General features: G+C 36.8%; 1 protein-coding gene across 5 annotated transcripts in view; it reads left to right on the top strand.

Moving 5' to 3' along the window:
- The first annotated feature begins 4,665 nt into the window (after positions 1-4,665).
- The window catches only part of LOC111146810 (vacuolar protein sorting 13 homolog B), a 755,552-nt gene continuing 733,740 nt past the window's right edge, over positions 4,666-26,477 (top strand). For 4 of the 5 annotated variants that reach the window (XM_022502502.1, XM_022502500.1, XM_022502503.1 and 1 more), the window contains exons 1-2: positions 5,109-5,322; positions 21,452-21,595. In XM_022502502.1, coding sequence (XP_022358210.1) covers positions 5,176-5,322; positions 21,452-21,595 — 291 coding nt within the window. In that variant the 5' untranslated portion in view covers positions 5,109-5,175. Of the gene's footprint in view, positions 4,714-5,108; positions 5,323-21,451; positions 21,596-26,477 lie in introns of those variants that run through there. The other variant, XM_022502501.1, reaches the window with a different exon arrangement.

Here is a 26,477-nt window from a genome sequence, read left to right as displayed (position 1 = left end):
CTATCAAAATCCCATCCATTTTTTTCAAAGGAATGGAATAAATAATCCTAAAATTTGTACAGAACCAGAAAAGACCTCGAATAGAGGAATGCTGAAAAAGAAAGTCAAAGTTGGTGGGATCACAATTCCGGACTTCAAGCTCTATTACAAAGCTGTCATCATCAAGACAGTATGGTACTGGCACAAAAACAGACACAAAGATCAATGAAACAGAATAGAGAGCCCAGAAAGAGACCCTCAGCATTACGTTCAACTAATCTTCGACAAAGCAGGAAAGAATGTCCAATGGAATAAAGACAGCCTCTTCAATAAATGGTGTTGGGAAAATTGGACAGCCACATGCAGAAAAATGAAATTGGACCATTTCCGTACACCACACACGAAAGTAGACTCAAAATGGATGAAGGACCTCAATGTGAGAAAGGAATCCATCAAAATCCTTGAGGAGAACACAGGCAGCAACCTCTTCGACCTCAGCCGCAGCAACTTCTTCCTAAGAACATCGCCAAAGGCAAGGGAAGCAAGGGCAAAAATGAACTATTGGGACTTCATCAAGATCAAAAGCTTTTGCACAGCAAAGGAAACAGTTAACAAAACCAAAAGACACAGCAAAGGAAACAGTTAACAAAACCAAAAGACAACTGACAGAATGGGAGAAGATATTGCAAATGACATATCAGATAAAAGGCTAGTGTCCAAAATCTATAAAAAACTTATCAAGCTCAACACCCAAAGAACAAATAATCCAATCAAGAAATGGGCAGAGGACATGAACAGACAATTCTGCAAAGAAGACATCCAGAGGAGGGAGATGGTGGTGGGGTTGTGGACATTGGGGAAGGTATGTGCGATGATGTGTGTAAACCTGCCGATTCACAGACCTGTATCCCTGGGGCTAATAATACATTATACATTAATAAAAAAATAAAAAACTATAAAAAAAAAGACCTAAGTGTGAGGGAGGAAACCATCAAAATCCCGAGAACACAGGCAGTAACCTCTTTGACATATGCCAAAGCAGCTTCTTACTGGATATATATCCTGAGGCAAGGGAAACAAAAGCAAATAAAAACTATAGGGACTTCATCAAAATAAATAATTTCTGCATAGCAAAGGAAACAATCAACCAAACTAAAAGGCAACCTATGGAATAGAAGATATTTGCAAATGACATATCTGATAAATGATTAGTATCCAAAAAATATAAAGAACTTATGAACTCAACACGGAAAAACCAAATAATCCAATTTTAGAAATAGGCAGAAGACAGGCAGTCATTTTTCCAAAGAAGACATACAGCTGGCCAACAGACACATGAAAAGATGCTCACCATCACTCATCATTAGGGAACTACAAATCAAACTACGGTGAGATCTCACTTCACAGCTGTCAGAATGGCTATAATCAGGAACACAAGAAATAACAGGTGTTGGTGAGGATGTGGAGACAGGAGACCCCTTGTGCACTGTTGGTGGGAATGCAAAGTGGTACAGCCACTCTGGAAAACAGTATGGAGATTCCTCAAGAAGTTAAGTATAGAACTACTCTACAGTCCAGGTCTTAGGGATTCTCAGCAATTATCATGAAAGAATCTTACAAAGTGTGCCAGTTAGTCTGTACTAAAATTCTTAATTCAGAGTTAGCACCATTCATTGTCTTTTTTGTACCTGTTAGAGACCCCTGAAAACAATGCCGGTATCTTTTAAAAATGTGCAGTTCTCTTAAATATATCAAATACATACAGCAATCACACTACTAGGTATTTAGCCAAAAGATACAAAAATACTAATTAAAGGGATACATCCACCCTGATGTTTATAGTAGCATTATCTACAATACCCAAATTATGGAAGGAGCCCAAGTGTCCATGGACTGATGAATAAAAAAAAGATGTGATATATGTCACATCTTTATATATAGATAGATAGATAAAATGGGATATTACCCAGCCATAGAAAAGAACGAAATCTTGCTATTTGCATGGCGTGGATGGAGACAGATAGTATGATGCTAAGGGAAATAAGTCAGTCAGAGAAAGACAAATACCATGATTTCAGTCATATGTGGAATCTAAGAAACAAAACAAATGAACATGGGGGGAACAAGAGAAGCAAATCAAGAAAACAGATTTGTTGTTTAAAGATTTTATTTATTTGACAGAGAGATAGAGAGCAGAAGTAGGAAGGAGAAGCAGGCTCTCCGCTGAGCAGGGAGCCTGATGTGGGGCTCAATTCTAGGACCCTGGGATCATGACCTAAGCCAAAGGCAGACGCTTAACCGACAGAGCCACCCAGATGCCCAAAAAACAGATTCTTAAATATAAAGAACAAACAGTTAGTAGAGGAGAGGTGGGGGGATGGACTAAATAGGTGATGGGTATTCAGGAGTGCACCTGTTGTGATTAGCACTGGATATTGTATGTAAGTGATGAATCATTACATTCTACACTTGAAAGTAACATTATACTGTGTTAACTGGACTTTAAATAAAAATTCGGAGAAACAATTATTTTGACTTTTTACAGAACACAGTGCAATAGAATACAGGTTGAAAACCACCACTTTTGAGTCTTAAAACCAACCAACCAAACAAATCAATGACCAAATAATTTTCCCAAGGCAGGAATTTGGCAATTATCTTGTTGGCTCCAAAAGAAAAATGGCATAGAACAAAAAATATACCATGATTATTTCGTTTATAGGGCATAGTAAAGCAAATCTAAATTTGTATTAGTATACTGCTCTTTCACATTAAATTTAGACCTGTCAGAATGGCTAAAATCAGCAACACAAGGAACAACAGGTGTTGGTGACAATGTGGGGACTAGGCCCCTTTTCTCCAGAAGAATAACAAGACTTGTAGTTCTAGAACTGTAGAGACTTTTTAAACAAGATTTCTGAGTCAGGGCTTCAACCTGTTTGCTTTCCAAGTGAAACAGATAACTAAGAAATTTCTTAATTCACTTGGCTAATTCAATGAGTTTTAAATAAGACCTAGATTACTTGGGTTATTCATCAAGGCTTTTTGTGAGGGGACAGTTGCTCTGAATTAGCCATTAGCTGCTTTTTTCTTTTGAAACTTATTTTCATTAACATAATACATCTAAATACCTTGGCATCCTCACTTACGCCTCTTTTCTATTGCATTTTCTAACGCTCTTCCAAGAAATCATAACTTGAATTCCAGTGAAGAGCTTAAAAAATTTAGGAATATTTATTAAATGCAACAATATCGGTGATTATTTTTTAAATAATTCTCACACTCAATGTGGGGCTCAAACACACAATCCAGAGATCAAGAGTGTCATGGTGTTATGGACTGAGCCAGCCAGGCGCCCTGTTTCTTAAATTTTTTTTGGTGGGGTGGGCATTTTAATTACTTTGTAAGGAAAGTCCATTTTCAAAACGCAGTGGTAGTTGTTTTCTGCAGACCTTACTGGTAAAAAATCAGGGAGTATGTCCTATGCTACTCTTTTAAGCCCAGTATGTTATTTTTCCGAGTTAGGTGTTAATAAGAGTTTCTCGATTGTGTTAGTTTGAAAAGTATTGGAAAGAAAGGTAATATTTTATACATTCATTTCAGCCTAATAAAACCAACACTGTCTCTTAAAACTCTTGAATTCCTTATTAGCTATTTCTTTTCACTTTATCTTTAGGAGTTTTCTTTCTATTCTTCCTTCTGATATTCCCACTGCGTTTCTGAAGTCCCCCATAACCCTGCAATCTAATGGTTCTTCAAAATCTGCTCTTTGGGGCGCCTGGGTGGCTCAGTTGGTTAAGCAACTGCCTTCAGCTCAGGTCATGATCCTGGAGTCCCAGATCGAGTCCCGCATCAGGCTCCCAGCTCCACGGGGAGTCTGCTTCTCCCTCTGACCTTCTCCTCGCTCATGCTCTCTCTCACTGTCTCTCTCTCTCAAATAAATAAATAAAATATTAAAAAAAAAATCTGCTCTTTGGCCATTCCTTCACCGCCCCTGCATCAGCACATTTAGGGATATTTAACCACTCTTTTGCCAAAGAACGGGAGAGCTAGTCTGCACGTTTGGTCGAAATGCGTTCCCCTAAATTACGCACCCTAATTCCTTCATTTTCTCCAGTACTCGGACCTTTGGAAAGCAAATGAACCTCGGATCTAAATTTAAATCTGCCCCCGCCTCCGACGTCCCCTGCTCCTACCTGCGGCCTTAAGGCTGCTGCCCTGCCCACTGAACCCACGTTGCTCTCCCCAGGCCTTCCATTTCCCAAGAAAAACAACAGCCGCTTGTCTTCCAGGGCTTTAAACACCAGTACCCACTTTCTTTCTCCTCCTGCCCTCGGGCCCTCGGCGATTCCCCACCCGGACACGACTTCCACTACCTACAGCAGCTCTCTCCCCGGGCCGAACGCCACTTCCGGACCGCCGGTGTCCCCGTTTTACCGGTCCGCCCACCTTCCCCGCGCATTTTCTAGAGCTTTGTCCTAAAACGCCGGCGGGGTCGGAGCGGGGACGCAGGCTCGCCCGGTACAAGAGGTCTCCTACAAGACGCGGGGCTGACTGTCCCAGACTGGGAACTCCCGCCCCGCTCGGGAGCCGAGGGGTGGCGGTGGAGGGACAGTTTGTTTGGAGCACCGAAGTGGGTAACACCCGGAAGTGGTGCAGTACCCGAGCTGCACCATCGCCGGGGGTGGGTGCCGGGTACCGGGAGGTGGAGAGGAAGCCACCCTACTCTTCGGCGTGAGTGTCAGCGGAGGGGGCAGGACCGCCAGAGGCGGGAGCTGGCCTGGTTTTAGACCAGGTTCTACCTTGGTAGATCCGGCCGGGTTCCGGCAGGCGAGGGCCTCGTGGGGAGGCTGGGCTGGTGAAGGGTTGCGGCGGCCAAAGGGGATCTCGCTCCCTTCTTTCTCCCATTCTTGGGGATCTGCTCTCTTCAGTTCGTTAGTTTATTCCCCTCACCTTTCGCCAGGCGAATTGAGGGGAGTTTTTACTAGCGAGGAAGTTGGAGCTGGAGCAGGGAATCCACTTGTGTTTTCGGCTTCTGGGAGGAGGCGAGCGGCTGCTTTGGTGGGGACTGTTGCTTTTCGGCCTCTTCAGTCCCTCCTGAGAAATGCTTTTTCCTTCGCTTCTCAGCCGACTCACTTCTTATGTTTGCCTTTACCCCCTTCAGCTTCTGGCTTTGACTCCTCTGCACCTTAAAAGATGCTGGAGTCATACGTGACTCCAATTTTAATGAGCTATGTGAATCGCTACATCAAGAATTTAAAGCCGTCAGATCTACAGCTTTCACTATGGGGTGGAGACGTGGTTCTCAGCAAGCTCGAGTTAAAGTTGGATGTGCTGGAACAGGTAAGCGGTGTAGCTGTCACGAACTGGAAACAGTTTCCCCTAGTTTAGTAATAATCCCTTGTTTCCTGCACTTCGGCTTTATGCTTTAAAAACTTAAATTTTTTGTTCAAGTATTTTAGACTACCCTGAAACTACAGACCTGCCTTTACGGAAGTTTTTTTTTTCGCGGTTTGTTACTAGTGATGGTTTGTTAGAATCGGATTACCGAAACGTGCCTCAATAGATAAGAAAACAATTTCATTTTTCTTTTCTTTTCTTTTTTTTTTTTTAAAGATTTTATTTATTTATTTGACAGAGATCACAGGCAGGCAGAGAGGCAGGCAGAGAGAGGAAGGGAAGCAGGCTCCCCGCTGAGCAGAGAGCCCGATGTGGGGCTCGATCCCAGGACCCTGGGATCATGACCTGAGCCGAAGGCAGAGGCTTTAACCCGCTGAGCCACCCAGGCGCCCCAATTTCATTTTTCTTTTCAGAATTGTTCGGTCTGCTTAATTCGGAAGCATTACCGGATATGCTAATATACATTGCTAAGGTTTCTCTATGAAGCTGGAAAATATTATATTCCCATTTTCGTTTTTGGGGAATGGAAGGGTCTGAAAGACAGCAAGAGACTTCTCTTAGTACGGAAGAGGACATGACATTCTCAGAATCGAGCAGCAACAGATTGAGGATGCCAGTAAAATTGAAAACTTACTACTTATTCACTTTTTAGGTTTTTTTTTTTTCTTTTAACTTGAGTATGGTCTGATGTAAAGGAACTGTAACGTTAAAGTTCATATGTTTATTAATCCACTGAGTACATTTATTACTAACATATGCCAGGCAACTCTATTAGGCCTGAAGATACAAAAATTATCTGTGGAAACTCAGAAGAACCAGACCAACTGCTTTTTAGGAGATAAGGGAAGTCTTAATCTAATAGTGAAAGCTCATTTTTATATTCCACTGCTCCCTTTATTATTGAATAATCTAGAGTATCACTAAGAAATAATACTCTTGGTTCCTTTTCCGTTTTCTCTCCAAGGTTAGTTATCTTAATATTTTCATATTTTAGAAATGACTACAAGTCCTAAGTGTATGGGTCAGTTTTTAATGTATGTATGCATGTGTGTAACCACTGTGGAGATGAAATAGAGTATTTCCTGCATCTTAAATGGCTTCCCTTTGCAAATTAGTGTACCCACCCCCTAAAACAGGTGACTATTATTCTGACTTTTGTCAACGTGAAGAAATTATACTTGTTCTTGAACCTTAATAAATTGGAATCACTTGTGTCTGGCTGTTTAACTTTATGGCTAAGATTAACCCTTGTTAATCTTATTAACCTTTATGGCTAAAACTAACCCTTGTTAAAGAGCTGTAGTTCTTTGTATTGCCTTGTATTTTGTTGGCTAAAGATTCACAATTTTCCCATTGATGTACATTTGGGTGGCTTCCACTTTTGGCTGCTACGAAGAACATTCTTGTGAACAATCTTCTATGTGTATATTGGTGGATATAGGTATTAATTTCTCTTAGGTGTTTACTGAGGTATGTACATGTTTAGCTTTGATGGATACTGCCAAGTAGTTTTCCAAAGTGATTGTATCAGTTTCCATTCTTACCAATGATGAACCTTACCAGCAGTGGATGAGAGGTCTAGTTACTTCAAATTTTTGGTATTACTTGGCATGTTTGTTATTTTAATTTTAGCCTTTCTCGTGGGTGTATTGTGGTATCTCAGTTTAAATTTGCGTTTCCTTAATGGCTAATTTTCACGTGCTGCTTATTGGCTATTTGAATATCCTCTTTTGTAAAGTCTATAATTCTTTTGCCTTTTTTTAAAAAATGGGTTTTTTTAAATTGATGTGTAGGGATTCTTTACATATTTTGGAAATGAATCCTTCACTAGTTATATTTTGCAATATCTTCTCCCAGTCTGTGGCTTGGCTTTTTACACTAAAAATTATCTTTGGCTGAATAGAAGGTTGTAATTTCATTGAGGTCCAAGTTGTCAGTCTTTTCCTTTGTTTTATGAAATTTTTGCTTATTCCAGGGACATGAAGATATTATTTTTTTTTTGTTTAGTTTTTAATTTTAATCACCCCATGCTCATCATGACAAGTGCATTCCTTAATACCCATCACCTATTTAACCCATCCTCCTACCCCTCCTCTGATAAGCATTGGCTTATTCTCTGTTAATTGGTTTGCCTTCCTCGCTTTTTTGCTCCCCTTTACTTGTTTGTTTTGTTTCTTAAGTTCCACATATCGGTGGGATCATGTGGTGTTTGTCTTTCTCTGACTTACTTCACTTAGCGTTATACACTCTAGCTCTATCGGTGTTGTTGCAAACGGCAAAAGAGTTCATTCCTTTTTATGGCTGAATAATATTCCATTATATATGTGCAGATATAGATATAAATAGCTATATCTATCTCCTTTATCCATTCATCAGTTGATGGACATTTGGGCTCTTTAGGTAGTTTGGTTGTTGTTGATAATGCTGCTGTAAACATTGGGGTGCAGGTATCACTTGAAATTAGTATTTTTGTATCAGTTGGGTAAATACCCAGTAGTGCAATTGCTGGATCATTGGGTACTCAGTGGATTATTAAACTTTATACTGTTTTCCAGAGTGGTCACACCAGTTCACATTCCCAGCACCAGTGCAAGAAGGTTCTCCTTTCTCCACATCTTCAGTAGAACCTGTTGTTTCTTATGTTGTTGAGTGTAGCCATTCTGACAGGTATGAGGTGGTGTATCTCAGTGTAGTTTTGATTTGCATTTCCCTGATGGTGAGTGATGTTGAACATTTTATCATGTGTCTGTTGGCTATCTGTATGTCTTTTTGGAGAAATGCCTATGCATGTCTTCTGTCCATTTTAATCAGATTATTTGTTTTTTTTGGATATTGGCTTTTATAAGTTCTTCACATATTTTGGATACTAATCCTTTATCAGATATGTCATTTGCAAGTATCTTCTATTCCATAGGTGGCCTTTTAGTTTTGTTAATGGTTTCCTTTGTTATGCAGAAGTTTTTAATTTGATGAAGTCTCAATAGTTTCCTTTCTCTTTGATCATGTGTCTAGTAAGAAATTGCTATGGCCAAGGTCAGCAAGATTGCCTCCCATGTTCTCCTCTAGGATCTTGATGGTTTCCTGTCTCACATTTAGGTCTTTTGAATTTATTTCTGTGTATGGTGTAAGGAAGTGATCCAGTTTCATTCTTTTGAATATTGCTGTCCATCTCTTGTTTTCTTTTAGAAGTTTTATTTTCTTTGATTTATTTAAAATTTTTCTGCAAGTGTGAAGTAGAGGTCAAAATGCACTTTTTTCTCTTTGATATGCAGTCCACACCATTTGTTGAACCATTCTTTTTCTACTGAACTGCAGTAAGTCTTATTGCAAATCATGTTGTCATACGTTTGTGGATTTATTTCTGAACTCTTTATCTGCTCAGAAGTCTGTTCTTGTGTCATTACCATACTATCTTTTACAGTAAGTTTTGATATCTCATAGTGTAATTTGTGTAACTCTGTTCTTTTTTCCTTGTAACTATTGTAGGTCCATACATTTTAATTTCAATTTGTAAATTTTAGAATTAATCTCCCCCTAAAGGGGAAACCCACTGACATTTTTGTTGAGATTACATGCAATCAGTAGATTATTTTGGGATGGATTAACATTAACACATATTGTGTTAACGTAGTATTGAGTTTTTTAATCCTGGTACAGAACATTGCTTTCTGTATTTTTAGGTCTTCAGTTTTTCTTAGCAATGATTTGAAGTTTTCAAGAAAGGCCTTGCACATATTTCATTAAATATGATTTTTTTTTGTTATAAGGAGCATTATTTGTTATAAGGAGCATCTTAAATTTCATTTTCTAAGTACATTACCAGTACACAGAAATACAGTTGTTTTAGTACATTGGCCTTCCATTCAGCGTCCTAACTTGTCTAGTATGATTTAGTGTTTTCTTTTAGATTGCCTATGTACACAGTCCTGCCATTTGCAAATAGTGACGGTTTTACATCTTCCAGTGCTTGTACCTTTTATTTCTTTATGGCAGTGTGGAGTAGACATCTTGAAAATACTCTTTTTTGTTCCCACCTTCGGTGTGAAAGTGCTCAATATTTTACTATTAAACACGTTGCTAGCTGTAAATACTCTTTACTGGGTAAGGAATTGCTCTTTTGTTCCTCCTTTTACAAATTTTTAAAAATCATGAATGGGTTTGAATTTTATCAAATATTACATTTAGTGAGTTTATCTGATTTTTTCTTTTATTCTGTTAATGTGGTAAATTTGAGTTTTTAGATGGAGTTTGAATTCCTGGTATAAACCCATACTTACTATGTATTAACCTTTTTATGTGTTAGCTTTGATTTGCTAAATCTTTGGTTGTATAGCAGCTATGTTTATAAGTGATTCTGGTCTGTGATCTCTTGCAGTATCCTTATCTGGCTTGGATTAGCATAGATATTTCGCTTCGTTAAATTAGTAGGTATTTCCTTTTTTAATATAGGAGTTTGTGTAAGATTGGTATTAGTTTTTATTTTGGTAAAATACACATACCAATATTTACCATTTTTGCCATTTTCTTATTGTATAGGTATGTGGCATTGGTAACATTTATGTTGTTGTGCAACCATTACCACCATCCATCTCCAGAAATTTTTTAGTTTCCCAAACTGAACCGCTGTACCCATTGATCCAGTAACTTGCTATTCTCTCTTACCAGCTCCTGGCAATCAGCCACATATCTATGACAGGATCCAACTTCATTTGTTTTTATAAGTGGGTGTCTACTTTTCCAGTAACATTTGTTGAAGACTGTCCTTTCCCCCTTTCAATGGCCATGGCACCCTTCTTGAAAATCACTTGGCCATAGATGTGAGGATTTATTTCTGGGCTCTCAATATAGTTCCCTTGGTGGTTTCTAGGTCTGTGGTCAGTGTCACTTTGTTTTGAATACCATAACTTTGTAGTAAATTTTGAAATCAAGATGTGTGTAATCTCCAACTTTGTTCTTTTACTAGTTTTTTAAATCTTAGGAAAAATGAATCTCCTGGGGTCATGTGGGCCAACGGTTTTCTTAGTCGGAAAGTTTTAAATACCTGATTTTTAAAGATTGTATTTATTTACAGGGGTTTGGGGTGGAGGAGGAGGAGGAGGAGGAGGAGATGGACAAACGGACTGCACTGAGCATGGAGCCCAACTTGGGACTCCATCTCACAACCCTGAGATCATGACCTTAGCTGAAACCAAGAGTTGATACTTAATAGACTGGGCTACCCAAGCACCCCCCATGATTTAATTTCTTAGCCGATATAGGACTATTTAGATTTTTATCTCTTCTTTTGTTAGTTTTGGTTAGTTATGTTTTCACTGAATTTCTCCATTTCTTCAAAACTGGTGCTCAGCAAACAATGGCTTGGACCTGCTTTTATAAGTAAAATTTTATTGGAGCACAGCTATTTGGCAGCTTTTGAAAACTAAAATGGCAGAGTTGAGTAGCTGGGACAAAGTACATGGCAAATACCTTAAATATATACTATCTGGCCCTTACTGAAAAATTTCCTGCCCCTACTCAGAATTGTCTGTATGTAAAGCCATAAAGTTGGGTTTTTTGGTGCAGTTTAAAGTTGACTTATTTTTTAAAAAAATCTAGGAACTGTTGTGATATTTTTTCCTTACTGTTATTAATGATTTCTATCTTCATCATCAATATTGTTAGGGTTTTATTAATTTTATTTGCAAAGAACTGATTTTTCTGATTTTTGTTGTTGTTGTTGCTTTTTTATTTTCCCATTCTACTTCCTTTGGATTTGATTGACTGTTTTCTCTAGCTTCCTGAGGTGGAAGCTTCTGTCATATTTATTTTTTCGTCCTACTTTTTTCTATTGAAATACATGCATTTCATGCATGTATTTAATGCATGTATTTTTTATTTGCCCTCTACTTAACTTTATGTCATAGAATTTCGTATGTTGTTTTTTTCATTATTTTGTTCAGAAAATTATTAATTTCCATTTTGACTTTTTTTTCTTTGATTCATGGGTTTAGAAGTGTGTGCTTAATTTCCAAACATTTGGGGAATTGCTAATTATTTTTCTGTTACTGATTTCTAATTTAATTCCACTTTGGTCAGCATAGTCTCTGTATTATTTTAATCCACTATAATTTATGAATTAGTATGTGGTCATTTTTGTAAATGTTCTATATGCAATTGATAAAAAGCATATATTCTGCAGTTGTTGCTATATTCTTACATAAATATCACTTATTTCAAATTAATAGTGTTCTTAAAATCTTGTAAATTCATATGGACTTTCATATCTGCTGTTCTCTCAGTTACGAAGGTATGTTAGTATCTACAGTTATGATTATTTGTCTACTTTTTAATTTTGCCAACTTTTACCTTATATACCTAGAAATTGTTATTAGGTGTGCACAAATTTAAGTGTTACCTTATTCAACATACTTAAAAATCATCCTTAAATGTGTCCCTCTTTCACTCTAATAATTCTTTTTGCTTTAGGTTTTTTTTTTAATAATGATGTTTTAAAAATTGCTTCAGTTGCGGAACCCCAAAGGTTGCAGAATGGATATTTGACTTATTAGAGTCTAACTTAGTACTTTTACCATTTCCTGAACAATTTTACAACAGTTTGACTATATATACCCTCTCATTTCCCTTCATTTTGTTGGTATTGGGGTCTTTCTTTTTGCTTGTTCAGTTTGGGTTAGCTTGTTTAGGTTAGCTGGGTTTAGCTTGTTTGTCTACCATTTCCGGTAGAAGTTTAGGTTATTGATTTTGGGAGATTTCTTCTATTATAGGCATTTAAACAGCTATAAATGTCTGTAGCTGCAACCCATAAATTTTGATATTTTGTATTTTCATTTTCATTCAGTTCTGATGCTTTCTGATTTTCCTTGATGAATGTGTATTTTTGTGTTTGTTGGTTGGAGTGTTTTATAGATTTCAGGTTTAATTGGTTGGTAGTGTTCAGGTCTTCCATATCTTGGTTGATTTTCTGTCTGTACATTATTGTGAGTATTAAAGTCTCTATAATTATTGAACCAGCTTTCTTTCCTTTTACTTTTGTCAGTTTTTACTCTATGTATTTTGGGGTTCTCTTGTTATGCTCACATATATTTTTATATTTTCTTGAATCAACCCTTCTATTGTTATAAAGTGCCTTCAAATGTTATCTTCAATAACATTTTTTTCCTTAAAGTCTGTTTTCTTAATAGTGTACTCCATTTGTTCTGTAGTTGCTGTTTGCATTATATATATGTTTTTCTCAGTACACTGTTTTAATTGTCTTAACCTTTTGCTTCATGTTGTGTTTCTTCATGCCTAGTACCATCTCTTTGAAAGTTTTACTGGCATGTTATTTAGCTTTAACTACCTCTTCAAACTTCATTTTGTTCATTGTAATTTCATCCCATGACAGGGATAAATTATTCATTTTGGAAAACAGTCATATGAAAAACAGGAATGGGGCACCTGACTGGCTCAGTTGTTTAAGTGTCTGACTTTTGATTTTGGCTCAGGTCAGGATCTCAGAGTCCTGAGATTGAGCCCTGTGTCAGATTCTCTTTCTCTTTCTCACCTACTTCCCCTTGCCTCCCTTTCAACAAAACAAAACAAAACAAAAAAACCAAACAACCCCCCCAGAACCCCAAAAGTACAAAACAGGAGGGAGGAAACACTGCTGGAAATTAATATCATAGACATGAAAATTCCCTGTATGCCAAAAAGAGAATCTATACCATTTAAATAGCAAGAAAATGTTGTATTTCAGGTATTCCAGGCAAGAAACTGGGTCACATGACTTCCTCGGAGTTTCATTTACTGCTTTTTATTTTAAATAAGATTTTATTTATTTATTTGACAGATAGAGATCACAAGTAGGCAGAGAGGCAGGCAGAAAGAGAGAGAGAGAGGAGGAAGCACGCTCCCTGCTTAGCAGAGGGCGCGATGGGGGGGCTCGATCCCAGGACCCTGGGATCATGACCCGAGCCAAAGGCAGAGGCTTTAACCCACTGAGCCACCCAGGCGCCCCCATTTACTGCTTTTTAATTGACATATAAGTGAAATAAAAGTATAATACTAAGTGTACTACATAATTTGATTTTTTAAAAAAAGATTTTATTTATTTGTTTGACAGAAACACAAGCAGGGGGAGTGGGAGAAGGAGAAGCAGGCTCTCTGCTGAGCAGGGAGCCCATGGTGGGGCTTCATTCCACGACCCCGGGATCATGACCTCATCCAAAGGCTGACTTTTAAACGACTGAGCCACCCAGGCACCCCCAATCTTTGCCTTTTTATTTTTTCCATTCAATCTTTGCCTTTTAACTGGAGTATTCAATCCCTCCACATTTAATGTTTTTAATCATATGGTTGGATTTCTATCTACCATTTTCTATTGTCAATATTTCTTGTGTTTTTTGTTTTTCTCATCCTTTACCAATTTTTTATATTCATAGATATTTTTTAATGTTTCATTTTTAATTTCTTTAATTTTCACATTACTTTTTAGTGATTACTCCAAATCTTACAATATGGATCCAGTTTTTTAGTCTATTTCAGATTAATGCTAAATTTGTTACTTAAAATACAGAAACTTCCTCCATTATAGCTCCATTTCTTCCCCCTTCTTGGTGCTATTGTCATATATATTGCACCTTTGTGTTATAAGTCCAACAGTACAATTTGATAATTGTGTTTTAGGTAATGGCCTTTTAAGTCAGGAGAAAATATACGTTTATATTGTCCTTTAATGATTATATAATTACATTCATTGGTGCTTTATTGTGAATTTGCGTTACTGTCTGGTGTTCCTTTCAAGTCTGAAGAACTGTCAGTATTCTGTTAACAGTGAATTATCTGAGTCTTTATTTGGGTGTTCCTTTTATTTTGCCTTCATTTTTTTTTTTTTTTTTTTTTAAGATTTTATTTATTTGACAGAGAGAGAGATCACAAGTGGGCAGAGAGGCAGGCAGAGAGAGAGGAGGAAGCAGGCTCCCTGCAGAGCAGAGAGCCCGATGCGGGACTTGATCCCAGGACCCTGAGATCATGACCCGAGCCGAAGGCAGAGGCTTAACCACTGAGCCACCCAGGTGCCCCATGCCTTCATTTTTTTTTTAATTTTTTTTTTTTAAAGATTTTTTAATTTATTTATTTGACAGAGAGATTGCAAGCAGGCAGAGAGGCAGGCAGAGAGAGAAGAGGAAGCAGGCTCCCCTAGAGAGCAGAGAGCCTGATGCGGGGCTCGATCCCAGGACTCTGAGATCATGACCTGAGCCAAAGGCAGCGGCTTAACCCACTGAGCTACCCAGGCGCCCTAATTTTATTTTTTATAAACATATAATATATTTTTATCCCCAGGGGTACAGGTCTGTGAATTACCAGGTTTACACACTTCACAGCACTCACCATAGCACATACCCTCCCCAGTGTCCATAACCCCACCCCCCCTCTCCCAACCCCCCTCCCCCCATCAACCCTCAGTTTGTTTTGTGAGATTAAGAGTCACTTATGGTTTGTCTCCCTCCCAATCCCATCTTGTTTCATTTACTCTTCTCCTACCCCCTTAACCCCCCATGTTGCATCTCCTCTCCCTCATATCAGGGAGATCATATGATAGTTGTATTTCTCTGATTGACTTATTTCGCTAAGCATGATACCCTCTAGTTCCATCCACGTCATCGCAAATGGCAAGATTTCATTTCTTTTGATGGCTGCATAGTATTCCATTGTGTATATATCCCACATCTTTATCCATTCGTCTGTTGATGGACATCTAGGTTCTTTCTATAGTTTAGCTATTGTAGACATTGCTGCTATAAACATTTGGGTGCACGTGCCCCTTCGGATCACTACGTTTGTATCTTTAGGGTAAATACCCAGCAGTGCAATCTACACATTTAATGCAATTCCTATCAAAGTACCATCCATTTTTTTCAAAGAAATGGAACAAATAATCCTAAAATTTATGTGGAACCAGAAAAGACCTCGAATAGCCAAAGGAATATTGAAAAAGAAAGCCAAAGTTGGTGGCATCACAATTCCGGACTTCAAGCTCTATTACAAAGCTGTCATCCTCAAGACAGCATGGTACTGGCACAAAAACAGACACATCGATCAATGGAACAGAGTAGAGAGCCCAGAAATAGACCCTCAACTCTATGGTCAACTAATCTTTGACAAAGCAGGAAAGAATGTCCAATGGAAAAAAGACAGCCTCTTCAATAAATGGTGTTGGGAAAATTGGACAGCCACATGCAGAAAAATGAAATTGGATCATTTCCTTACACCACACACGAAAATAGACTCAAAGTGGATGAAGGACCTCAATGTGAGAAAGGAATCCATCAAAATCCTTGAGGAGAACACAGGCAGCAACCTCTTCGTCCTCAGCCGCAGCAGCATCTTCCTAGGAACATCGCCAAAGGCAAGGGAAGCAAGGGCAAAAATGAACTATTGGGATTTTATCAAGATCAAAAGCTTTTGCACAGCAAAGGAAACAGTTAACAAAACCAAAAGACAACTGACAGAATGGGAGAAGATATTTGCAAACGACATATCAGATAAAGGGCTAGTGTCCAAAATCTATAAAGAACTTATCAAGCTCAACACCCAAAGAACAAATAATCCAATCAAGAAATGGGCAGAAGACATGAACAGACATTTCTGCAAAGAAGACATCCAGATGGCCAATAGACACATGAAAAAGTGCTCCATATCACTTGGCATCAGGGAAATACAAATCAAAACCACAGTGAGATATCACCTCACACCAGTCAGAATGGCTAAAATGAACAAGTCAGGAAATGACAGATGCTGGCGAGGATGTGGAGAAAGGGGAACCCTCCTACACTGTTGGTGGGAATGCAAGCTGGTGCAACCACTCTGGAAAACAGCATGGAGGTTCCTCAAAATGTTGAAAATAGAACTACCCTATGACCCAGCAATTGCACTGTTGCCTTCATTTTTGAAGGATATCTGCAGGATATAGAATTTTTGGTTATTGTTGTTGAATGTCATCTCATTACCTTCTTTTTCTTCTTCTTCTTCTTCTTCTTTTTTTTTTTTCCCTAGGATTTGATTTATTTGAGAGACAGTGAGTGAGAGAGAGCACAGCTGGGGGAGGGGCAGAGGGAGAAGGAGGAGTTGACTCCCTGTTGAGCAGGGAGCCTGATGTAGGATTCCCTAAGCTGAAGGCAGGCGCTTAACCCACTGAGCCACCCAGGGGCCCATCTCATTATCTTTTTGCCATTGTGTGTAATGAGAAGTTAGCGATTTTTCTATTTCTGATTTTAAGATTTTCTTTTTGTCCCTGGCTTTTCACTGTGATGTGTCAGGGTGTCGATTCACTGATTCTTTTTGCCAGTTGATGTTGAGCTCTGTTAGTGGATTTTTCATTTAATTTACTGTACTTTTGAATTCTATAATTTCCATTTGGTTGTTCTTGGCAATTTGTCTCACTGATATTTTCTATTTGATGAATCATTGTCCTATATTCCTTGAATTATGTAAATATGGTTTCCTTCTTTTCTTTGAACATAATAGATATTATGAAGTCTTTGTGAGCTAAGTTTTACAGTTGAGCACCCTCAGAGATAATTTTTATTTAATTTGTATACTTTCCTTGTTTCAGAATTTTTGGTTGAAAACTGGACATTTTATAGATAGTAAGTTATAGCGACTCTGAATTCTGATTTCCTCTATCCAGGGGATGATTGTTGTTGATATTGATTTATGTTTATTTTTTAGGGATTTGCCTTAACCACATTTTTGGTGTTTCCCCTGTAGTGTGTGGCCTCTAATGTTGATGCCCCCCTACCACCTCCAGCCATTCTTTATGTGTTCAGTTCTGGCTTTCTAGGTATTACCCTGGGTCACTATAATAGTCATCAGCCATTGACTGGCTAGAGACTGTTTAAACCATTGAACCAGTAAATCTAACTCTTTACGTAGACTTTCTTCCACTCCTAAACATATATTAGATAATGCTCACAATTCAGGGAATTTATAAATGTGATCCTTGCCCCCTCTTTTTTTTAACTTACTGGGTTACAAGGCCTCTTGGTTAACCATGAATGCGTAGCTTGTTAGGTCCCTCTCCTCTAAGTAAGCACAACCTGTCAAATGCATATAGCTTTCTAGACTATCAGGGATATGTGAAATCATAGCAAGTCTGTTAATTTTCTGGCCAGTCTGCTGTTTTGTTGATTGTACCAACAAATACTGTGGCCTTAGGTTAGACTTCTTTTTTGCCCCTGATTTTTTCTTTCATTTTTGACAACTTTGTCTAGTTTTGTGATTGCTTTTTGGAAAGAGGATTTGCCAACTTCCTAACTCAGAATTCTTCTTCTTCTCTCTCTCTTTTTTTTTTTTTAAGATTTTATTTATTCATTTGATGGACAGAGATTACAAGTAGTCAGAGAGGCAGGCAGGGAGAGAGGAGGAAGCAGGCTCCCCGCCGAGCAGAGAGCCTGATTCGGGGCTCCATCCCAGGACCCTGAGATCATGACCCAAGCCAAAGGCAGAAGCTTTAACCCACTGAGCTACCCAGGCCCCCCCTAACGCAGAATTTTTAAAGTCCTGTCCTGTATTCATTTTTATTTTGTAGTAAAAAGCATGTAACATAAAATTTACCATCTTAGCTATTTTGTAGTATAGACTAGTGTTAACTATATGCACATTGTTATTTAATAGATCTGTAGAACTTCTTCATCTTTCAAAAATTAAAACTCTATAATCTTTTAACAACTTCCTTTTTCCTTCTCCCCCCAGCACCTGGCAACCACCATTTTACTTTGATTCTAAGAATATGACTACTTCAGATACCTTATATATGTAGAATCTTACAGTATTTGTCTTTTTGTGACTGATTTATTTCACTTAGTATAATGTCTTTAACATGTTTAGTCATGTTGTAGCACATGACAGAATTTCCTCTTTTTAGAAGATTGGATATATTTGATTGTATATACCACATCTTCTTTATCCATTTATCTTTCAGTGGACATTTAGGCTGCTTCCAGCTCTTGACTATTGTGATTAATGCTGCAGTGAAATGGTTCTGCAAATATCTTTCTGAGATCCTATTTTCAGTTCTTTTTCATATATACTCAGGACTGATTTCATGTGGTGATTCTATTAATTTTTGAGGAACTTCCATAATGCTTTCTTTAGTGGCTGCATCATTTTACATTTTCACCAACAGCACACAAGCATTCCAATTTCTCTTCATACCTGCTAGCACTTGTTACTTTTGATAATGGCCATTCCAACAGGTGTGAGATGGTAGGTCATTGTGGTTTTGTTTTACATTTCCTTGATTAGTGATGTTGAACATCTTTTCATATATTTGCTGGCTATTTGTACATATTCTTTTGAGAAATATCTATTCAATCATTTACTACTTTTAAATTGGAATTACTTTTTGTTGTTTATTTTAGATATTCACCCTTATCAGATAAATGGTTTGCAAATATTTTTTCCTATTACATAGGTTGCCTTTTTGCTCTCTTGAATGTTTTCTTTGCTGCGTGAAGGTTTTTAGATTTGTCTATGTTTGGTTTTGTTACTTATAAAATTTAGTTTTTTTAATTAAAAATTTTTTTTTCAGATTTTATTTATTTATTTGACAGACACAGATCACAAGTAGGCAGAGAGGCAGGCAGAGAGAGAGAGGGAAGCAGGCTTCCTGCTCAGCAGGGAGCCCAATGCGGAACTCGATCCCAGGACCCTGGGATCATGACCTGAGCCAAAGGCAGAGGCTTTAACCCACTGAGCCACCCAGGCGCCCTAAAATTTAGTTTTAAAGTATGCCTGTATTCTGTTAGAATATTTTTAACCTACCTAGAATTAGGTTTTTGAACTTTTTAACCCCCTTCTTAAATTCTTCTTTACTGATATTCGTTGTGCAGTCATAGATGTTCTGGTTTTTGGAATGTATTTTTTGCAATGTATTTCTGAAGTTATAAGTAAATAAAGTATTTTAAAGTTGTACAGTTTATCTTGAAATAAAAGGAATGAAACTTGTATTTATAGTTATATTAAGGATGGTCTGTCTACTATAACAACATCCGTGTTTTGTCTTTTACAAGGCATAAATATATTCTCATTTTTCACAACTCTGAGGAAATGGAAATAATCTTGATTATAGTCAGATGATAAGTGTTGAACTTCAAGTGGATTTCGATATGGGTATTATGGCTCAAAATTCCGTGTTCAAATATAGAATGCTGCGTCTTGTGTTAGTGTTTAGGTAGTAGTGGTAAAGTTGATTAACAGCATTCTGATGATACTGAGGGTTTGATTCAGGTGCTTTTGACTACTTCCTGCAAAAATCCAATTTGTACCCATAAATTGCGACTGTGGTAGGCATTTCACAAGTGTTCCTTTGTTACATAAGTCAGGAAGTCATAGAGATGGCACTATAATGGGCTCATTGTCCAAATAGATGCATAACCAATGGAAAGGTATTAAGTTCTCATAATGGAAGTATAGATTAAGTATAGTTGTGGTGAAGAGGAAGGGTTCTGGCGTCATATTTTCCAGTTTTGAGTCCTGGATTTCCAAGTTGTGTCATTTTAGGAGGTTACTTGACCTTTCCATGCCTCAGATTCTTCTTCATCTGTAAAATTGGTAGAATAATAGTATTTACCTTTTGGGGGTCTTATAAGGATTAAATAATTGTATGCTGGTAAAGTGCCTGGTACATAGTAAGTGCTGAGTAAACAATGTTTTTGTTATACATGCTGATGAAAATATAATTGGTTTATACTTCAAATTGATCTTTCAAATTTTAATGGCAAATACTTAAAATGTGACACTCCATTAGAATAATATAGTAGAAATAGATTTTAAGTATTCTGCTCTTGCAGGAAAAAAAGACTTCTGAATACCTACATGAGGCCCATATGTTTGTAAGCATAGTTAGCATTTTTTTTTTTTTTAAAGATTTTATTTATTTATTTGACAGAGAGAGATCACAAGTAGACAGAGAGGCAGGCAGAGAGAGGGAGGGAAGCAGGCTCCCCACCGAGCAGAGAGCCCGATGCGGGACTTGATCCCAGGACCCTGAGATCATGACCTGAGCCAAAGGCAGCGGCCTAAACCACTGAGCCACCCAGGCGCCCCCATAGTTAGCATTTTTGTAACAGTTGTTCTTAGAGGAAGATAATATTCTGAGCACTTTGTATAAATTCAGTTAATTCTCAGTGATACTATTGTTATCCAGATTTTACAATAAACTGAGACACAGATATATTCAACAAGTTTCCCAGTGGTTTGCCATATTGCCTATATTTAGCTATTTTACTTTGTTGCTAACCTAAGTAGATGGGCAATTGTGGATGAATAAGTTTAATGTATATCTTAATTTTCACAAATAGTTGAAATAACTTAAAATGTGATTGAAGTATAATCTATACTGCAATTTTTTCCTTTGTAAATTTTTAAGAATTTTGTCAGTGTAACAAGTTAGTAATATAAAGTGATTATGGTGACATTTATGTTTTCATTTCTCACCTTCTTTCTAATAATAATGGAAATCAGTAAGAAAATATTTAAATTTTATGACCAGATAGTATCCGGGTAAAATCTTTAATTAGGTAAAACTCAATACTTTTTTTATTTTTCAAGTTTGGTTAATTTTTATTTTGTTGGGTCACTCTCTTATCTTTTAACTCTGCTCTCTCCATACCCTTTTAACTTGCCTTACAGTCCTGTTCTGTTAGTTTAAAACACATTTTAAAGACATGTTTTTGAATGGAGATTTTAAACAATATGCCATTCAGTTATCTTAGTGCTGTCTACTGTGATTATTACAACCACTATCATATATGAACTTCTGTTATGTACCACATATTTTATATTATATTTATTCAGCAGAAAAAGCAGTGGAGGCCTAGGCAGGTTAACTAGCTTATTAAAAGTAACTTGTACAATAGGTTTGTGTTGTGTATCATAACCTATAGTTTAACAAGTTATTTGGTACTTTTTGTTGAACAGTATTTCTTAAAATATTTTTGTTTTAGAAATTTCATTTCTCTTTTCAGAAAGTAATGTGGATATTATAATAAAAAATTAAGCACTTACTAACTTTTAATATTTTTGTTTTAAGGAACTGAAATTACCATTCACTTTTTTAAGTGGACATATTCATGAGTTGAGGATCCATGTACCCTGGACAAAACTGGGTTCAGAACCAGTAGTAATTACCATCAATACAATGGAATGCATTTTGAAACTTAAAGATGGAATACAGGTAAGTTATTGAACCTAGTTTTTTATGTTAACGTATTTTAATAGTTAATGGTGTTATTTCTTTAACTTTTGGGATATGTCACCTTTTACACAAAGTTTATATACACTTACAGTTTCTTACATGCCTATTAAAGTAACATAATTGCAAAAGGGTATTCTTATATTTGGATAAAACATTCTAATGGTTATTTTCATACTGATTTCACTGAATCTAATCATAGCCATCATAGCGATCATGTAGATGGCTTATTATCTGTCTCTACTAGAGGTAGGACCTGATTGTGTCCAATTTTCAGGTGAAGTTTTTGAATTTTTGCAAAAGAGCTGTATGATTTTTTTATATTTACATGACTTTTTAAATTAATTTTTTAAAATTATTTTTATTTTTATTTATTTATTTGACAGAGAGAGAGAGATCACAAGTAGACAGAGAGGCAGGCAGAGAGAAGGGAGAAGCAGGCCCCCTGCTGAGCAGAGAGCCTGATGTGGGGCTCGATCCCAGGACCCTGAGATCATGACCTGAACTGAAGGCAGAGGCTTAACCCACTGAGCCACCCAGGCTCCCCCCTATATGACATTTTTAAATGAGATGAACATTTCTCATTTTTTTGAGATGAATTTTTAATTTAAGTTAACATAACAGTGTTACAGTAATTTCAGGTGTAGCATATAGTAATTTAACACTTCTGTACAACACTTGGTACTCATCACAAGTGCATCCTTAATCCCCATCATCTATTTCACATATCCCCCACCAACCTCCCCTCTGGTAACGATTAGTGTGTTCTCTATAGTTAAAAGTTTGTTTCTTGGTTTGCCTCCTTTTTTCCCTCTTTACTGATTTAAATGGATAAAGCAGCTGTGGTATATATATGCACAATGGAATATTACTCAGTCATAAAAAGAATAATGTGGATAGAACTAGAGAGTATTACGCTAAGCAAAATAAGTCATTGAAAGACAAATACCTTATGATTTCACTCATATGTAGGATTTAAGAAACCTATCAAATTTCATTGTGTTTTTGAAGTTTCAGCATCAGAAGCTGATTTTTTTTCCTGACCTTTTCTCTGACCATTTTACATTTCTTAGTGTTTTTTCTTTTTTGTAAAGGTGTAATACTTATTTTTTAAGAAGTTTCTAGCAAAAATTATTTAATATAGGAAGCAAGTAGATCTGATAGCAGTATATTACGAATTTTTCCTTTTCATAGAAAAGTATTGTCTCTTCATTTTTACTACTTTTTTGTTAGCCCATATTTCACTTGCAGTTTAAAAAATGCTTTCTAGAACCAAATGAGTTGATGATGATGAGATGAGTATTAATTTTAACAATTTAATAATTTATTAAATGTTAGGGCAATTTTAATGTGTCCTAAATATAACCAGTCTGTGAATTAAGGTTATTTATGATGTTAAAATAATTTCCTATTTTAAGAAGATATTTTGTCATATCAGCCCACTGGGCTCATCCTTTTTTCCTTTTATGAAATCTTTGATTCTAATCTTTTATTATCTAATTTGATGTAGTTTCTGGAAGTAAGTAGACCAATGCTATATTTCCATGAGAATTTATTTTGTAAACATGAAAAACACGGGAGATGTATTTAGAAATCTGTGAAATAGTTCTATTACAACAGAGTTTTATTTTACATTCATTTTAGGTAATACTTAAGTGGTCTTAATCATCATCTGTTCCTGGAATTTAATTTTTTTTTTTTTTTTAGAAGTCTGGACTTGGTTATACCACCCATGGAGAGCTCCATATTAAAAGAGAAAAAAAAAATCCAGACACTAAGTATTTTTTCAATCGGAAGGTGGAAGTTTCAAGGCCAGATGTCCCATAAGAAACACATTTTAAAAGAGGCAAATTACAACTAATTATAGAGGCTGCAGAAAAAGATTTGTAACACATGACTTAGTGCAACCTAGAACTAATATTTGATATTGGACCATGCAGATGGCTACTGCAGGAATGATCAGGTTTCCTGCTTGCATGGTATTTGAGACTTGAATTTTGTGGTGTGTACAGCAAAAGGTCAAGTGTCATGAATGTAAACTACTCTCAAAACAAGTATTTTTTGCAGCTGTTTAAAATTTTGAGGTAGAAAAGATTTTTGAAAATTGCAGTTGACATTTGGACAAATTATTCAGCAGTGTCCATCCCTGGAGAGTAATACTTAGGTTAGTGATTGGAATTAATTTTTCAGTAAGACATTGTAGATGAAACACATTTTTAAACAGTTTATTTTCCTATTTTAGGCTTTGATTAGTGTAGTAGGAAATTAAGTTAAAAAGTTACACATGTACTAGTAAAACTGAATAAGCCCATATTTAATTTAAATTATTTCAAATTATTACATTGTAGAATCACATGAAGAAAATACTTATTTCAAAAATTAGTGTGGGAGGTTGGTTAAATGAAGGGATCATTTAGAGTTATGGATATAAATCTTTTAAAAATACTACTGTTGATATTTGACAATGTAATAAATACAACTTAAAAGTTAGAAATTTGAGGTCTAATTCAGAAAATGTCATTACAAAAATATAATACTGCTAAATGCCTTGATAAGAAGGTATGTCTAGTTTGTAAAGTTCAGTTTAATTCTACCGACATTTGTTGATTTCCTGCTCTTCAGTGCACTGAACAGCATTGTCAAGATATTTATGTAACCTTCTAAGGAGACTTAAAGAAAGAGATGTATGATGATTGAGAGTGACTCTAGTCATAATTACAATATACTGCCTTAGCATGTCTCTATAAGTCATTTTTTAAAGATTTATTTATTTATTTATTTTTTCATGTAACGATATTTTATTAACATATAATGTATTATTTGCCCCAGGGGTACAGGTCTGTGAATCATCAGGCTTACACATTTCACAGCACTCACCATAGCACATACCGTCCCCAATGTCCATAACCCAGCCACCCTATCCCTACCCCCTACGGCCCAACAACCCTCAGTTTGTTTTGTAAGATTAAGAGTCTCTTATAGTTTGTCTCCCTCTCCATACTATCTTGTTTCATTTTTTCCTTCCCTACCCCCCACAACCCCTTATCCTGCCTCTCAAATTCCTCATATCAGAGAGATCATATGATAATTAAGAATTGTTTGTTTTAGCAAGTTCACATGCATGATCTTGGGGGAGAAGGAAAGGGAGAGAGTCTCAAGCCGACTCTCTGCTGAGTGTGGATCTCCATTTTTCTACCCTGAGATCAGGACCTGAGCTGAAGCTAAGAGTATGTAGCTCAACTGACCAAGCCACCCAGGCCCCCCTGTAATTAGTTTTATAGAGATTTTTTTTTGATGACAGGGTGACCTGAGTTGTTGTGTTTAATTTTTTTTTTTTAAAGATTTTATTTATTCATTTGAGAGAGAGAGACAGCACAAGCAGGGGGAGAGGGAGAAGCAAGTTCCCCACTGAGCTGGGAGCCCAACACTGGGCTTGATCCCAGGACCTGGAGATCATGACCTTAGCCAAAGGCTGATGCTCAACCATCTGTGCCACCCAGGCACCCCCAAGTTGTTCTGTTAGGTCAAATAAAGGCCACCGTGATGTTCACACTGAATTCTTATATTATTTTTAAATTAACATATAATGTGTTGTTTGTTTCAGGGGTACAGGTCTGTGATTTATCAGTCTTACACAATTCACAGCACTCACCATAGCACATACACTCCCCAGTGTCCATCGCCCAGCTACCCCAACCCTCCCACCTCACTCCCCTGTTTCCTGAAATTAAGAATCTCTTATGGTTTATCTCCCTCTTTGGTTTCGTCTTGTTTCATTTTCCCTTCCCTTCCCCTATGATCCTCTGTCTTGTTTCTGAAATTCCTCTTATCTGCACTGAATTTTTTTAATACATTGATATTTTACTCAGAAAATACTTAACTGTTAGCTGTTTACTCTGGGAGACCTTTCTGTCATCTAACCCGCCTTTAGACCCTTCAGATTTTACTTGTGAGCTTTTTTTTTTTTTAACTTTGGTTGCAGAATTTGATTCATGACACATCATCAGTGGTCCAGGTCTGACTTATTTAAGTAGTTCACTCTAAGTAACTATGTGGATCCAACACTTAGCTCAGTAACTTACATTTAACTATGTGTTCCTCTCCTTTTGCATATTCTTGCTTTTCAGCCTCTGTGGGCCTCACCTGTAAAAGAGGGCAGGACTTGCTGCATAGTTCTTATTCTATGGTTGTATATGCTTTGCTCATCTTATTAATAACTCTTGCAAAAGAGCTTCTTCAACCTAGAGCAGTAGTAAATTTGTTTTTAAGCAACTATTTGTTTGGGCCTCTGTATGACCTAGAAAGTTTAAAAAACAAAAACAACAACCCCCCCCCCCCAAGAAACCCCTATAAAATCTTTTGACCTGATAAATATGACTGCAAGGCTAATTATAGAATACTCACTGTTCATAAAACCAAACCAAACCAAACCAAACCAAAAATCTTTTGTACCTAAACCAAAACTTTAAAATTATCAGTAAAAACTGGGGATAAACAAACAGCTTTTTCTTAATGTATGTACGTACTTTTAGTTGCTGGTTAGTGCTTGGAGTTACAGGACAATCTTGTTGTCCTTTCTCCTTGCACATTTTGGTGCTTTGGAAATCCATTATTTGTTTAGTCTCGAAGAGGGAAGTATCCTATCTTGTGCTTGAAGCTTGAGCACTATGCAGAAGGAAGTGTTGGTAAGGCTATTAACAATATTTATATGGCCTTTAGGAAAAAAACACACACACACACTTTAATTCTCTTAAATGAGGTGGGATTAATTTAAATGACTACTACTTTAGTAGTCATTTGAATGTGTCCTCCTCCCCCTCACTCACTTCCACTCCTGCCAAAATTCATATATTGAAATTCTCCC

Source organism: Enhydra lutris, unplaced genomic scaffold, assembly GCF_002288905.1.
Source record: "Enhydra lutris kenyoni isolate GAN:26980312 unplaced genomic scaffold, ASM228890v2 scaffoldscaffold14, whole genome shotgun sequence".
Taxonomy (NCBI): Eukaryota; Metazoa; Chordata; class Mammalia; order Carnivora; family Mustelidae; genus Enhydra; species Enhydra lutris.
Note: the sequence above shows the minus strand (reverse complement) of the source record. Positions and strands in the feature narration are given on the sequence as shown.